This window comes from Aspergillus saccharolyticus (genome assembly GCF_003184585.1).
Source record: "Aspergillus saccharolyticus JOP 1030-1 unplaced genomic scaffold BP01scaffold_26, whole genome shotgun sequence".
Taxonomy (NCBI): domain Eukaryota; kingdom Fungi; phylum Ascomycota; class Eurotiomycetes; order Eurotiales; family Aspergillaceae; genus Aspergillus; species Aspergillus saccharolyticus.
In genome coordinates, this window is record NW_020290636.1 from 211,281 (window position 1) to 226,732 (window position 15,452).

At 54.2% G+C, this 15,452-nt stretch overlaps 7 protein-coding genes across 7 annotated transcripts; 2 read left to right on the forward strand and 5 right to left on the reverse strand.

The window, feature by feature from the left end:
• Positions 1-224: 224 nt before the first annotated feature.
• BP01DRAFT_393365 (carboxylesterase/lipase family protein) lies at positions 225-1,906 on the reverse strand (the record flags this gene model as incomplete). The annotated part of the gene is made up of 2 exons (XM_025578231.1): positions 225-1,253; positions 1,313-1,906. The coding sequence occupies 2 exons, from the start codon at positions 1,904-1,906 to the stop codon at positions 225-227; spliced, it is 1,623 nt and encodes a 540-aa protein (XP_025429505.1).
• A 1,454-nt stretch (positions 1,907-3,360) lies between these two features.
• Positions 3,361-4,959, forward strand: BP01DRAFT_344587 (carboxylesterase/lipase family protein; the record flags this gene model as incomplete). The annotated part of the gene is made up of 1 exon (XM_025573569.1): positions 3,361-4,959. One exon carries the CDS (start codon positions 3,361-3,363, stop codon positions 4,957-4,959), a length of 1,599 nt encoding a protein of 532 aa, XP_025429506.1.
• Positions 4,960-5,994: 1,035 nt separating this feature from the next.
• Positions 5,995-7,428, reverse strand: egl2 (putative endoglucanase; the record flags this gene model as incomplete). The annotated part of the gene is made up of 5 exons (XM_025572011.1): positions 5,995-6,764; positions 6,818-6,915; positions 6,966-7,030; positions 7,085-7,296; positions 7,350-7,428. The coding sequence occupies 5 exons, from the start codon at positions 7,426-7,428 to the stop codon at positions 5,995-5,997; spliced, it is 1,224 nt and encodes a 407-aa protein (XP_025429507.1).
• Positions 7,429-8,809: 1,381 nt separating this feature from the next.
• Positions 8,810-10,429, reverse strand: cbhB (putative 1,4-beta-D-glucan-cellobiohydrolyase; the record flags this gene model as incomplete). Its single annotated transcript, XM_025572012.1, has 1 exon — positions 8,810-10,429. One exon carries the CDS (start codon positions 10,427-10,429, stop codon positions 8,810-8,812), a length of 1,620 nt encoding a protein of 539 aa, XP_025429508.1.
• Positions 10,430-11,390: 961 nt separating this feature from the next.
• Positions 11,391-13,370, reverse strand: BP01DRAFT_100140 (uncharacterized protein). The gene is made up of 2 exons (XM_025570232.1): positions 12,266-13,370; positions 11,391-12,191 (listed from the first exon to the last, which is right to left on the reverse strand). Exons 1-2 carry the CDS (start codon positions 13,250-13,252, stop codon positions 11,562-11,564), a joined length of 1,617 nt encoding a protein of 538 aa, XP_025429509.1. The 5' UTR covers positions 13,253-13,370; the 3' UTR covers positions 11,391-11,561.
• On the reverse strand, positions 13,371-13,850 carry BP01DRAFT_100132 (uncharacterized protein). Its single transcript, XM_025570231.1, has one exon. It carries the CDS (start codon positions 13,745-13,747, stop codon positions 13,490-13,492), a length of 258 nt encoding a protein of 85 aa, XP_025429510.1. The 5' UTR covers positions 13,748-13,850; the 3' UTR covers positions 13,371-13,489.
• On the forward strand, positions 13,851-14,797 carry BP01DRAFT_100131 (uncharacterized protein). The gene has a single exon (XM_025570230.1). It carries the CDS (start codon positions 13,955-13,957, stop codon positions 14,720-14,722), a length of 768 nt encoding a protein of 255 aa, XP_025429511.1. The 5' UTR covers positions 13,851-13,954; the 3' UTR covers positions 14,723-14,797.
• Positions 14,798-15,452: the final 655 nt, after the last annotated feature.

The window sequence follows — 15,452 nt, forward strand, 5'->3', positions numbered from 1 at the left end:
ATCCTCCGGAGCAAAAGACGGTTGACACTAAACTGAATCTAATGTTTCAGAGAATACCGATGACAAGAGGCAATCCTTGCATATTCTGGAAACTACATGAGTGGTAATGACATGGACTGTCTTCTGCAACTACGTAGAAATTGATTCCTTTGTCGAAAAGCCAGCCGAGGGGTGAGGGGCCGTTCTCCCTCCCGTACCACTCCGATCAGCCCGAGTCTTGAAGTTTACCATTCGTAAAGGGTGCTGAACCAATCCATGAGGAAGCTGACCACAGCGTCAGGAGCAATGCTTTGCATGCCCCAAGTGTTACCCAGGTACATGATCTTCTTGGCTTCCTGAGTCGAGGGTTCCCACGTCGGGAGCCCAGGTCCATTTGGATTACCGGATCTGATAAAGTTGACCCAGTAATCGGACATGCGGTCCGCAATGGCGTAATCCTTTGCCGGCCAGGTCAAGTTGGCAGTGTAGTCCGCATACGGAATGTTGTTGAAGGTGTACCATAGCTCCGCGCCGTGGTAGGCACCTCCCGAGAGATCTTCTTGCGGAGCGCGAGTGAAGAAGTAGGTATACACATTGGTGTTCGCACCCCCGGCGACCCAGTCGGCAGCATACTTCCAGGAAGTGACACGGGACATGTCGCGTTTCCAGGTGTTCGAGCTGTCCGTGGCCTGGGTATCGTTCGCAGCAGGATACAACTTGAAGAACTCCGTGGAGAAGTTCTGGAAAACCTCCCCGTAGAGAGACTTATAGTAGGTAGCATTGTACTCCCCGATTCCTTCGTCCTTGTTGAAGCCAGTCATGATAGGGACATCGGCATGATTGTTATGCCGGAGTAGTGGACCGTACTTCTCCGTCAGGACCCAGCCATCCACAACCGGACGCCACTCTGGTGGTTCCATATCGAGAGTGGCGAACGGAGTTCCAACCAGTAGGTCCTCATTCTCGGTATCCAAGTTGTTGAGAGCATCAACGGAGAGGTTGCGCAGCTGGGCTGGGGTAGTGATGTTGAGCTCGCGGAACAGCTTGACGCCGAAAAGCTCAGCCTCACGTTTGTTGCGGTAGCTGACCGCCAGACTCGCAGTGTTAGGATCATGCGGAGAAAGCGCGCCACTCTCAGAGATCGCTCCGGCAATGTAATCGCGTGACAGAGGACTGTACGCCATAATCAGAGAACTGGCCGAGCCAGCGGATTGCCCCCCCGTGACGATCTGGTTCGGATTACCTCCGAAGTTGGCAATATTTTCATGGACCCACTATGGAAAAGAGTCAATGCTGAGATTCCAGGCAATGCAAGCTGAGCGAGAGGTATTACCTTGAGGCCAGCAATCTGATCCAGAGTCCCGTAGTTGCCGGAGCTGTTATGAGGCGATTCGGCCGAGAGCTCCGGGTGAGCGAAATATCCAAAAGCACCGACTCGATAGTTGACGGTGACGACGATCACGTCCTTGATGGCAAGTCCAGATCCATCGTAGGTCTTCACATCACCAGAGCCCATTTCATAACGACCTCCATAGATCCAATAGTAGACCGGCAGGTTCTTAGATTTGATGTCTTCGTCATCCTTGTAGGTCGGGGTCCAGATGTTCAGGTACAAGCAATCTTCGCTCATCTGATCACTGCCCGTGTAGAAAATGCCTGGCGATGACTCTTTTGTTTGAACACACTGGGGCCCAAACTTTTCCGCTTCAAGCACACCGCTGTGGTTTGCTGGTGGCCGCGGCGGGGTGAAGCGCAAGTTGCCGACTGGAGGTGCGGCAAATGGAATGCCCCGGTATACGGTGACATTTTCTCGGTAGGGAGAAGCAACACCTCTCACTGGACCCTGTGCAGTCTCAATGACAGGGAACGCAGCCTGGATGGTTGAGATCAGAGTGGTCCAGCTGATCAAAGTCTTGAGGAACGGCATGGTCTCAGGATTTCGGAACAGAACGATATTAGGGCTGGCTCGAACCTGTCATGGACCAATTTCCTCTTGAATGGTATGTAATTCGGAAAAGAGATTCAGGGTAGGTGCCATTATAAATTGATGCCCCTCGGGTACACGCTCCTTAATCAAATGATTTCCTACCCTCTGACGCGGTCTAGCCATGCAGTGATGATGTGATATTCCGTCGGAGCACAGTCACGATGAAGATTTAGTTATGCTTAGTTTCCCCCATCTACGAATGGACTCCGTAATTTGGTGATGATCGTGCCGCCCACCCGAATTGTTCCTCCTCGAAGATGCCCATCCTGCCACTAAATGCGCGTCGATTTTTTCCAGAGTTGGTATCCATGACCGAGGCTAATAACATGTTCTTCAACTCTATACGTGCTGCGTTCGGATTTGAAAGATTATTTCGCATGAACGCGTAGACGCACTTGAAAAATGCGATCTTCGTCATAAAGTCCCCACCCATCGTAGGACCACGGCAAGGTGAGGTATTATGTCTACGGGAAGAAGGAAGCTGAAAGATCAGTCTTTTCTCCTCAATGGAGTCCACCATATCTGTTTTGTATTCTCTGTCCTCCGTATAGTTTTCACTTTCATCTCTGTTCTTATCTTTGCTGAACCCCCGTGAGATAGTGACGACGGATATGAATGCGTGTCACTTTAAGAGCATCGCCCCATGACTAGTGTATCGGCAAGCAGTACACTGTCATGTCATCCCCCCCCCAGAAATTGAATCCGGACAATTGCTTAGCCAGTCAAGGGTGGGTCCATAGCACCACGTTCAGTCACCATCACCATCGCTACGACCAGACAGCACCCTTCTTGCCTGATTGCATGACATGACGATGTAACGGTCACGGCCCATACAGGACTAGCATGCCAATCTGTAGCACACAAGCTTCATGCCAAGGGGAGGTTTCACGCACCTAGTATGCAATATCAATCAGCATTATAGGCACTAACTTCCATTGCAGTATCGACCCACACAGAAGAGCTGACGACAACATTTCTGGTTGAAACTGTCGTAAATTGGTAGGCGGACCTAGCTTGGGTAATGCCTGAATTTGAAGACAGAGAAGTGTTTCACTTTCCTGGAGAACTCTTGTGGTGGAAACACCAGTGTCCTACCTTTGTGATGACATCTTTGGCTAATAGAAGGGCCAGGGAAGGGCAGGTGGGGAGTCAACACCGCGGCGCGGGATCCCCACACGGCCGAGGGATTAATTGCCGCGGCCGCGTAACTCTTACAGTACAATACAATACATTGATGGAAGTACTGCTTTTACCCCCTCTAAGAGCTCGCGCTGGAGCACTTATTGAGTCAGTAAGCAGCACTATAAGAGGACAATTCGATCCGCTTCTCAATCGTTATTCATCAGTATCTTGGCAACTCCATCCTGCCTCTTACTGTTTCAATATAGGTGAGGATGGTGTCTTTTAGAGGCTGGCACTCTGCAGGGCTGAGCTTGGTGGCGGCCGCGCAATTGGGGGCAGCCGCCTTATGGAACACCACCATCCCTACAGAGTACGGGGCGGTTCGTGGCTATCCTGCCTTCAATCAAACCGATATTGCGGTCACTGCGTGGAAGGGGGTGCCTTTCGCCGCCGACACCGGCGGGGAAAACCGCTTCCGACCGCCTCAGCCCCGCCCTCGATGGAATGGCACCCTGGAGGCCAAGGACTTTGGCTACGCTTGTCCGGATAGTCAGCAGACGTATGCCGTGGACGAGGACTGTCTCAGTGTCAATATCTGGACCAATGCCAACTCCACCGATGCTGGCCTTCCGGTGTTCATGTGGATCTATGGCGGGGAGTGCACTTCGGCCCAGCCCCTCTTCGATGGTGGTGGTCTCGCTCAGAAGGAGGTGGTGGTGGTCACCATCAACTATCGCGCGGGTGCTTTCGCCTGGCTCGCGCATCCTGAGTTGGCGCAAGAGTCCCCGCAGGGCGTCTCGGGCAATTACGGCCTCCTCGACCAGATCGAGGCGCTCAAATGGGTGCATCGGAACATCGCCAACTTTGGCGGCGACCCCAAGCGGATCACCGTTGCGGGCCAGAGCGGAGGATCAGCGGGGGTTTACCATCTGGTCAATAGCCCGTTGACCAAGGGGCTGATTCACGGCGCGATTGCGGAGAGTGGAGTCCGTTATCCTTACGACAGCCTGATCGCGGGTCTGGCGACCTCATATCGCACGATGGATGACGCGCTGAATATCGGAATCAACTTCACCCTCAACCATAACGTCAGCACGATCGCCGAGCTCCGAACACTGTCCATGGAAGCGCTCTTGGACCCTCGCGATTTCGAAGCGATCAACTGGATCACAGCCTTGGACACGGGCGAGCCCCCCAAATTCCGCCCCACGCTGGATGGGTGGGCATTCCCCGCCACGTACCTGGAGCTGCTGGAAACCGGGGCGGCCAACGACGTGCCGTTCATCACCGGCAACAACAAGGACGAGTCCGGCGCCTCGACGACCACCAACTACACGGTGGCGGAATATCAGTACTATTCCGCCTTCAAGTATGCCAACCTCTCCGCCCGGTTCTTCGAGCTCTATCCCGCCAACAACGACAGCCAGGCCGACCGGTCCTGGAATGCAGCCGCCCGGGACACCTCGCGGGTGTCTTCCTACCTGTTTGCCAACGCGTGGGCCCAAGCGTACACCTCCCCCTTCTACACCTACTACTGGGACCATGCCCCGCCCGGTCAGACACAGGGCGCCTACCACATGTCCGAGATCAACTACGTCTTCAACAATCTGTATGCCACCGATCTGCCCTGGACCAAGGCGGATTGGTTGATCGCGGATATCATGTCGAGCTACTGGGCCAATTTCGTCAAGACGGGCAACCCCAACAATGGATCCTCGTGGACGGGCCCGGGTCCGTTGGTGCACTGGCCCGCCAACCAACAGGAAAATGATACCATGCATCTGGGCTATACCCAGGGCGTTGGCCCCATCGGCAGTCCGGAGCAGGTGAGCCTGATCACGGACTTTTTCCACGGTCAGCAACCGTGGTGAAACTGACTATCAAAGATTATTAGAATTAACTAAAGCTAATATAATCTATTTCTTGTTACTACTAATAGTGGCTACAGGTCAGTACCAATAGTAGTCTGTTCAACAGGTATAGATACGTACACCCGGGACCATATAGGGGGCTCTGGCAACGACATTATCATGTTTCAAGATGAGTTGACGCGTAGTCAGGCAGAATGAATAGGCGGACTCGAGTCTTAATTATACTTACTGAATAATACCACAGTACCAGACCAGACCATCAATTTGTAAAATACGCGTAACAGGGCCGGTGCTCAGACCATCTGCACGGTCCATAGCATGAACGGAATGATTGGTGGGAGTACACTATAACCTACTATACACTTGTCGCACTCTACCACAATACCAAGTAGAGTATCTGCCCATTTTCTTCCTCTAGAATATTAGTTGATGGATTTGATTAATACCGCGCCTGGCTGCGATCTCCTCTGCCTCTGAGGTCTTCTTAAATATCTAGAAATTGAAAAAATATACAGAGTTAATGTTTAATCAAGAAAAAAGATTAAATAGAATTGACTAAGACCTTAATACCTCAGACTATAGAAACAACTCAGTAAGTCTAAGACATATTAGCAGATACTAAGGTGGAAGGAACCTCGATCTCCTTGGAGCCTCCAGCCATTCTAGGAATCAATCAATTAATCAAGAGACTATGAACCACCAAGGGTGTGATACTGATATATATGTCTTCATGTACACTGTAACCAATTTAACATTACCTACCTGGAGACCTCGGTCATGAGGCAGTGTGGTCAGGTTCATTTGGTCCATGGCGCTATTTAGACTCTCTTCTCAGTGATTTCTGACTCATTCTACAGTACGCCTACGACAAGATTGTCTCATGATGCAGAATCACCCCCATACACATACTTGTGCATGCAAGTATTCATTCTCCTAGCAAGGTGTGCATAGCCAACGCTGAACAGAATGAAGGACAGATGTCATACTTCCCCCAAACGACGAGACCCTCATCCCGAGAGACCCTGCACCTCACCACTACAAACACTGCGAGTAATATTCATTCTGCGCGGTGCAGGTGTAGCCACTGGCACACGTGGTCGGTCCCGTCCAGTACAGGCCACCGCACTGACCATAATGAGCCGCGACGGCCGTAGAAGTGGCGGTAGCAGCGGTGGTGGTGGTCTTGGTGCTGGTGGTAGTGGTTGTACTCGTGGCCTTCGTAGTGGTGGTCGCGGTAGCCACGGAGGTCGTGGTCGTCGTCCCCGAGGAACCGCCTCCTGGCGCATAGCTCTGCAACAGGGAAAGATAGTAGGTATACCCGGTTCCCGTCGGTGGCTCCATGCTGAAGATGTAGGTGCCCCACCAGGGTCCCGCGGACCACCACAGCGCGCCGAGCCACACGTCACTGGCGGCGCTCAGAGCATCCAGCATCCCCGTCACCGCCGTCAGGCACTGGCTGTTCGCCCCGCCGGCGAACTCCCCCAGAACCGCCTTCTTGCCATTCTCGCGCAACCAGGTGGTGGCGGCCGCGACACGCTCGGCGCCGATCGTGGTGCTCACGCAGCTGTCACTCGTGCCGGAGCCGTCGCTGTCGAGATACTGGTGCATTTCGTAGATGATCTTATCCGAGGGGTCCGTCAGGTTGACGAGGTTGGTGTTGTAGGTGGTCCAGGTCCAGGCGCCGCTGTAGGAATTCCCTTCGACGAAGATGTATTGGCTGGTCGCGCCGGCGGCACGGATGGCAGTGATAGCCGCTTGGTTGAGGTCGAGCACGAGGGTCTGGTCCTCGTCATGGTACTCATTGTCTAGTGATTCTGATCAGGGTACGAACGAGCGGAAGGAATGCGGGGAAGCGTACTGGTGTCGAAGATGACATGATCGTTGGACGCAAACACCGTCGCCACGGTCGTCCAGAACGCAGCAAAATCGGACGTGGAAGTGATAATGTTCCCATAACTGTTCACGGCTTCAGTGGAGATCTGTCTTAGGATCGGCATGGGACATACTATCTTCCAAAGTTGTGGGGGTCCACGACGGCATAAGCCCCTAGGCTAGTGATCGACTCAACAGTCTAGTAACGCGGGTTAGGATGACTATCACAATTCCCACAGATGCTAGAACATACGGCCTGAAGATCCGCCAGGTAGGTAGCATCCGGAGTCCCAGTCAACTGCGTAGGGATCAGTCGCTCCATCAGGAATGGAACGCGGAAGATGTTCATGCCCGCATCGAACAAGACCTTGATCTCGTCCGCCTCCGGCCAGATGTAGTCAGTCCCCAGCACACCGGGAATATTGGCCTGGCCAAACTCCGCCCCCGACTCACTGCTTCCAAGCCCTATCTCTCCAGTCAGGCTAGACTTCTCAGGAACTGAGGACGACGACACATACACAGAAAGTTGGAAGAGCGTTTGGCCTGAGGAGCAGCCCAGACCTGGGAGAGAAGCAATGCCAAGACAGTAAGCTTCATGATTGCAGTTGCGACAACGATATTTGAAGTCCTCTGGTCCTCTCCCTGCTCATCCAAGCTCCATCGGTCGCATTTATACCCCACGACAGAAGCCAAAGAGCCCAAATCGACCGCACCGCTGAAACGAGCAAGACGAACATCGTCGATTTCTTTCCCCACGAAGTCGGCCTCTCGGGCCGTCAGCCGCTGTCGATGACAGCCAGCGTGGAGGTGAAGCCATCGCGATTCCCCTCGAAATTCCCGCGGAGACACATCCGTCACGGCACTTTCATTTCCGCACAGACCTATGTGCATTTCGGGGGTGGCTGACCCCCCCCTTTCCCACTGCAGAACCGGTGACGGATTAGGCATGCCTTTGCCGAATGGGCATGGTGCGATGGGAGCGACCAAGGCTAATGTTAGTCTAATCTCGCTTAGGGTCGAGAATTCTGGGGTGCAGAAGGAGGTTAAATTACTGGATTAGTCACCTCCGTGCCAGAGCCCCCGATGCAGCCTGAAAACGGACCAAATCGTGATGCGGAGAATATCCCGTCCACCCACGTTGCTTGGCGCTGCAGGATCCGAGCCTGATTCTCCTCCCGACATCAAAAAGCCCTCCGGCGCTACTGCAAGTGCTTGTCGTTGTTGAGCTGTGAATAATAAGCGCCGAGACGTCGGTGGCGTGGTGTGATCAGGTGCCTCATCCCATTGTTCAGGGATTGTGGCGTTGATAACAGTCTTGGTGGGGATTGAGTAGTGTCCCTGGCTCATGGATTGACTTGTTGGGATATTTCTGCCTCGCTGCTTCAGAGTTCAATCACTCTGGGGGCTCATGCTTTGGACGTAGACATGTCGCAGTCGGTACTCTGTAACTATCTAAACCGCAATAACTAGATGATTATCGACATGTGTATGTACTAGTTGATGGAGAGAAAAGGGACGAAGAGTCACATTTGTATGCCATCGCAACACGCCGATGAGATGACTGGCTCAGAGAAGAGCATGAGACAGAGGAACTGATGGAAGCTGAGGCTGAGGAAGAGAGAACGAGAGATGAAGCCACATGTACAGAGTCACATGATGGTGCGGGGTTCCTTTTCTTCAGCGCCTCATCGGCCATCCTGGAATTTCTGCACCACCTCGTCGAATCCTGGACTCTTGGAACATTCACTCCGAGGACCACTACTACGACGACGACGACTACTACTACTACTACCCTGACCCTTTATGTGTCGAGGCAGAACCAAGTCAAGAACAACAGTCTTCCATTTGCTAGACTAACACGAAGCTCAAGGTCCTGCAAGAAGTGACAATTTGCCATCATGTGTTCGCCATCTCACCATCTCCCCCTCACCAGTCTCTTTCGCTCGATCATATCTTCAACCAGATACTTCACATCCGTCTACAAGCACTGAGAGTAGTACTGGTTGCTATAGGTGCAAGTGGATCCGCTGACACAGGTGGTCGGCCCAGTCCAGCCCTGGCCACCGCATTGACCGTATTTCTGAGCCACATTGGTGGAGGAGCTGGTGGTCGAGGTCGATGTCTTGGTGCTGGTCGTGCTGGTCGTGCTGGTCGTGCTGGTCGTGCTGGTTGAGGCCTTGGTGGTGAGGGTCGTGCTGGAGCCGCTGGAGGTCGAGCCGGAGAAGGTTGAGTTGAGGGTACCGAACTTGATGTTGGAATACGTGACATAGGCGTTGGGGTAGGTGTCCTCGACGTAGGTGGCATTGCCGGTGGTGGTCGAACAGGTACCGCGAGCAACACCCGGGCTGCTGGCCGAGCTGGTGGTCGGGTAGTCGCTGTCGAGCCAGAGCATGTCGGCGGCGTGGTCGTCCCACAGACTCATCACCAGGACCATCCCGTCACCCAGCGCGGAGCCCATGCCGGTCAGTCCACCGTGGGTGTCGAAGACGTTCTCGTCGCCGAACAGAGTCTTCTCGGCCGTGCAGAAGCTCTCGGTGATCGCGTTGCCGCTTGCAGCCGTGTAGGTGGAGGCGCCGTTGCCAATCACCACGCCGTTTTGCACGTAGAAGCGGCGGATCTCGCTCAGGCTACCGGTGTCGGTGCCATCGCTGGTGATGAATTGGGTCACAACGGTGAAGGACTGGCTGGTGTCGACGGTCTTTCCCGGGCCATAGAAGTCGGTGTTACCCAGGCGGTAAGGATTGAAGTCGCAGCCATCAGGATCACAAGTGCCAGCATAGCGGTCGTCGCTGTAGGTGCCACCGCAAGCATCGCCCTCACACATGGTCTGCTGGACCGAGTCGCACGGGTGGGCGGTGAAGGCGTTGGAAACGCTGTTCGCCTCCCAAATGTCCATCTCCGGGCAGCAGGAGCCGTGGTCACCGGTACCGGCATTGACGTCGGTTGCAGATGGCTCCCAGCCTTCAACGTTGGCTTCGCCATCGATAAACTTGAGATCCCGCGGGCATTGGGAGTCGCAGTACCCAGTGCCGTACTTAGCACCCGCTTTGTTGGTGGGGAAGCGGGAAACGCCACCGTCAGCGTCCATGGAGACGAAGTAGAGGGCGCCGTTCAGACCGCAGGGAAGGTTGGAGACATCCACATCGAAAGTGAATTCCCGGTTGAGCAGCTGGAAAGTCTCGTAGGTGCTATCATTTTCCAAGAGATACAGACGCGAACCGATGTTCTTCTGCGAGGCGGTGGTGACGAAGTTGAGACGGAGCGACGAGCCGCTGGTGGTCACACCGTAGGTGCTGGAGTATTCGGCACCCTCGAGGGCACAGTCGGCCGCGCACTCGACATCGGTATCGCAGATGGAAGTGTCCCAGGTGTTGCCGGTGTAGCAGTTGGTGTAGCCACCCACTTCGTGCACCCAGCGCCAATTGGCATCAATGACCACGCTGCCGGTAGTGGTGGTACAGCTACCACTGCCGGTGCAAGTTTGCCAGGTCAAGCTGGGATGCGTTTCAGCCTGGGAAGTGCCGACCTGCTGCGCATTGCTGGTGGCCAGCATGCAAAGCAGGAGAGCTGTCTTGTAGATGGAGAAGGAGTCAACCATGGTTGCTAGCTGCTGGAAGAAGAATTGAAGCTTTGAAACTGAACTGGCGAGGATGATCGAGCTGATGATGGCGAAAGAAACCATGGGCATGGCATGGCTTTTATATCTTCATCTCCCCTATGACTTTGCTTCCCTGCCAGTCTCTTGAAGATGGATCGTGAAGCTATTGCCGCCAGCCCCAGAGAGCACGACGGCTGTCCGGACCGCATCCCGACAGCAATTTCGTAGACGCTGTACCCAACTAGCCACCTCCGCATCGTCTCCCCAGCTAAAGACCGTGGGAGTCCGAAATGAAGGGGTTAGTTCCTTGACAGGAACGGCAGTCCGCCGCCGGCTAATTGCGCTTCCGTGGGGCGTCAGCTGGGACCATCTGGAGAAGAACCGTCCCCAGATTGGTAAAGCTGGGGTTGTTGAGAATAGCCGAGGCATGGGCTGATTGCGGGTCGATTTCCCCAGTTTCTGCAGTTTGCTGCTTCCTGGTTCAAGGTGAAATACCGACTTCAGGAGGCTTGCATGGGCTGCTGTCCGCAGGTGCTGCTGCAGTGTAATTGCCGTACGCAACCCTGTTTAGCCTGGCTACTAACCACGGGGTCCCCACGATGGAGGCCAATAACTTCCTGAGAGCCCTGTTCTTTGCAGGGCTCTCGGAGTTGTGTTGTGTAGGGGCCTGGGTCAAGAAATCGCGCATACATAGTGAGGGGGAAGTCAAGGTGAAAGGAAGATGAGGCCAAGTGGTTTCTGTTGTTGTTCGTCTTCTTCTCCTTCCGTGTGGGGCCTGACGGTTCAGGCATCCACTTCTGTGGCGGCTGCCTGGCGCGAGCCCTACATTTTGTCTTTATTGATCTTATATTCTTATATTCCTATTGATCACCGTCTGTCCGCATGCCATCTGCTGCCCTACTTTGCCCATACAGTCTTCAAACTCATGACAGAGGGGGAGCTCATTGTGTTGATGGCGGCGGCAAGGGCGTGTTTTTGGGCCCCAGGCACCAACTACTCTCTACGTGACTTGAATCTCGCACACACTACGTATCGAGAGCCTGGCGCGTACTTGATCTTCTTTCGTGACCTTGGAAGCTTTTATGGTGAATCCTCACGAGACGAACAGACAATACGCAATCTCAACAAGCCTCTACACCTCATCCCAGATCTCAATCTCGTGCACCTCCACCTCCATTGTCCAGTTCCCCCTCCATTCCCTGGCCTGATACCCCCCCTTCGTCGACACGACATGCCGCACGCTCATTCTCTTCAGATCCTTCTCCAGCACCAATTGCACGCCTTTTCCGTCTTCTCCAAAAACTAATGTCCCTTCCCTCGCATCAAACCGATAACCCGGCCGCGGGATCTCGGCTGTACTCCCCGGAAAGACATCCTGCACCGGATGCAACTGAAACAGAAGACACGAAGCCGCCGCACCCTCTAACCCTGCCCAAGGGAGATGAAATCCGAACACTACTTTCTGGCGGGACCGCATACACCGTCCGGCAATCAACACGACCGTAAGCTCCTCATCGTCGCGCAAAAAAGCCGTCAGCGCCTCTGCGGATGTCGCCGCGCTGTTGGTGGTGTGGGTGTACGCCCCGCGCAGCAATAGCGAGTCGAAGGCCACCGTCTCCGCGAGAAGCATCCCCATCTGCGCCAGGACAGGCCGTGTGACGATGTTGCTTGGGGAGGGTAACTGGTCGAGGATGTCCTTTCTGTCATCTGCTGGTTGGTACAGGGGGGCCAGCAGCTTCTGTAACCCGACAAAGAATTGCGGCTACCCCGGGTTAGCATCATCATTATCATTGAACAGCTTGAACCGAACCAGGAACGGGGAAGAGAGATACGAACCATAATATCTCGAACAACCTCATCGAACCTCTCCCACGCCACCAGCCCGTCCTCGTCTCTCGTGAAGGCCTTTACCACAGACTCAGCTGCTTCCTCCAGCCCCTCCTCCCCTCCAGTTTCTGTGTTTTCTCTTTTCTCCCTTTCCCTTGTAGCAACAGTGTACTTGGCATCAATGCCAAAAAACCCCTCCAAGAATAACCGCACCACCACCTTCAAGCCACTCCGTGAAATGCCCAACTCCCGCACCCTGACCCTTCTCTCCCCAACCTCCTCCGCACCAGCTGCAGCATCAGCTTGAACTTCCACCTCGTGAACCAATTGCTTAGCCACCTCCCTCCACCCCGCCCTCATCACCCCCGCCTCCCAGACCTTCTTATCTTGCACATTATACAACACATCCAGAACGTCATGAAACATCTCATCCCCATCCTCATCATAGTTCACCGCACAGAATTCTAACTGCACCGGATCGTCCTCCGCGGAGGGGATATCAAACGCATTGCGCCGGGCGTGCTCCCGCTCGCGCTCCCGTGCTTCACGACTCTCTTCCTGCTCCGCAGTTTTGGGTACTACCCCACTCGCAAGACCCTGGAAGACGAGGCGCCGGAAATCTGCTCGCGTCCGGCGGCGGGTGAGGTTGCTCTGCTCGAAGAGCTCCGGAGAGCATGCGATTTCGGGGGAGGCGAGCGCGAGGGCGCGGAGGAGGGCGGCGTAGGATAAGCTGTTCGGGAGGGGGAGGGCGTGGAAGGGGAAGGTGGAGAGGTAGCAGAGGAGGCGGTAGATGTTGGTGAGGGCGGGTGTGTGAACTTCTTGTATGGATGCTGGAAATACTCCGAGGAAGGCCTCTAGGGTGAGTTTCTCTTCGGTGGTTTCGGTGGTTGCTGTCGTGGTGAGGAGTTGGTGGATGTGGGTGGTGTTGAGGAGGTTGGTGGCCTCGATTTTGGTCGTTAGAGCCTGTAGGGTTGCTTCGGGGGTAAGCGTGGACATTGTGGAATTGAATGATGGGCGTTGCTTTGTTTTGTTTGCTGTGGTTGTAGAGTGAGTTGGGTGGGGGGTATATGAGGTGCGGGTGAGTTGCGTTGGTGTTATGTATGAGCAGGAGAGGAGGAGAGGAGATGAGATGAGGGGCAAAAGACAAGAATCCGAACCAGGCACTGGTCACCGGTGGTCTGACTCAGATTCTACCGACTCTCAGAGTCTAGTTCAGTTTCAGTAAGTCTCACTTCAGCTACAGACCCTGTTGGTTCCGGATGCGACTAACCCAGAAACCTCCGCCCCCCCAACATCGGCCCCAACCCAAGCCCTAACTTCCTGACCTCCCTCCCCCTTCGGGGGCCAAATACTTCCTCCCAACAAGCACAACAACAACAACAACAACCACCACAACCACAACCAAGTATATTTCCGACAAGAAAAATGGCCCCCATCAGCCTTTTTCAACTCAGGAAGGTCTTCCGAGTGTGCGCGCGTCTCAGCTTGCATCCTGCGTTCGATGAACCCTGAACCGCAGCATCGTCCGATGAACCTCCAACGGGCAGCTAAGCTCACCAGATGTAGTCAGAAACATATATAAACAATCCAGTACTACCCAAGCTAAACAGCCATCAACCTCATTCCCTCGTTTCAACTTCCACAGTCTTTTCTCTCTCAAAGCTACACTCGTTCCTAGTCTCTTGCATTACCAAGACCATGAGAATCAACACCCTCCTTTCCATCTTCCTCGCCACCCTGTCAACTGGGATAGGAGTGACCTCCAACCCGATCCCCAACGCCAGCCCAGAAGACCCCACGCACGGCTCCATCCAAGCCCTCAGCGGCCGGGCAGTCCACAACGTCGACCCGCTCCGCCCGGAGCTCATCACGCGCAGCCTCGACGAAGACACGCTCTTCAGCCTCCTCCACGCCCGCAACCCGGACCCCATCGACTCAGAAGAAGAGGATCATGACCTCACCATCACCCTCGGCACCCGCGCTGGCAGCACCTCGTCGCAGACGGTCGAAGAAACCTCCACCTACAAGCTCTTCTCCGCCGCGCACAGCGGCATGACCAAGGATGGCTACTACGCCTTCACGGCCAAGTACACGACGGGGACGGCGCCGGGCGACGACAGCACCGAGGCGGTCATGGCGGAGGTGCAGAAGGACTACGGGTTCGACCACATCGTGCTGGTGGTGGGCAAGGTGACCGAGACATCCACCAAGAAGAAGCTGAAGCGGGACTTTGTGGCCGTCATGCACCACCTCATCATCACGACCTACCCGAACACGATCTACCAGAAGAAGAACTGGAGTCTGGGGAAGACGACGCCCAAGATTGAGTTTGTGAAGACGACGACGGCGAAGAAGGACTCGGCGCTCGCGGCCAAGGGGAAGGCGTATGAGAAGGAGCATACGACGTGGGAGGCGAAGGTGAATGATTGTCAGACGTTTGTGACTTATATGGAGGGGTATATTTAGTGATTGGTTTGGTGGGATAGGGGGGGGGAAGTGATCATTTTTGTGGTAAGTATGCAAGTGTATGCGAGGTTGGACGGGGGAGAAGGAGGCAGGGGTGTATGGTTGGTCTATTACTACTCTTCTGTATTGTACGTGTCTGATCTTTGTGTTTATTGTTGGCATGAGTGCCGTGCATATACAGTGCTTGCAAGAAGTCTTTGTAATCAGTATTCCCCGCTTTCAGCTTGAGTTGTCCTGAGGAGAGAGAACAAGAAAATACATACTCCCTCGGCTGTAGCAGATGGAAAGCGAACATCAATGCATCCTACCTTGCAGGTATCTCTTCGTTCAGTATAATATGGCCATGGAGGTCTTTCATGTTTCTGCTGGCAACATCCCCCTTCTCCCCGCGCCCTGTCATTGTGCAGCCCTAATACCTTACTATCAAGGGAGACTTTCAAGATTCTTCTTTGACTGTAGACTATTTCGCCAAATGATTCTAGGCCCTTCTACTACGCGACATGTCCATCAGCTGTCTACCAGATTCATCACCCATGACGCGAAAGGAAATCTGGTTGCCATGTAACAAATGGCTTTGGCAAATAGTAGGATCAACCAGACATTCCCGCCTCTATGTCCCAAGCTAACTCCCTCGCCAAACGGAGTCGAATACAAGCCCGGCGACTTTTGCATGAATTAGTTCTTGATGGGACTGGGCGATGGGGCGGTTGGATCATCCGAATGCTGATTT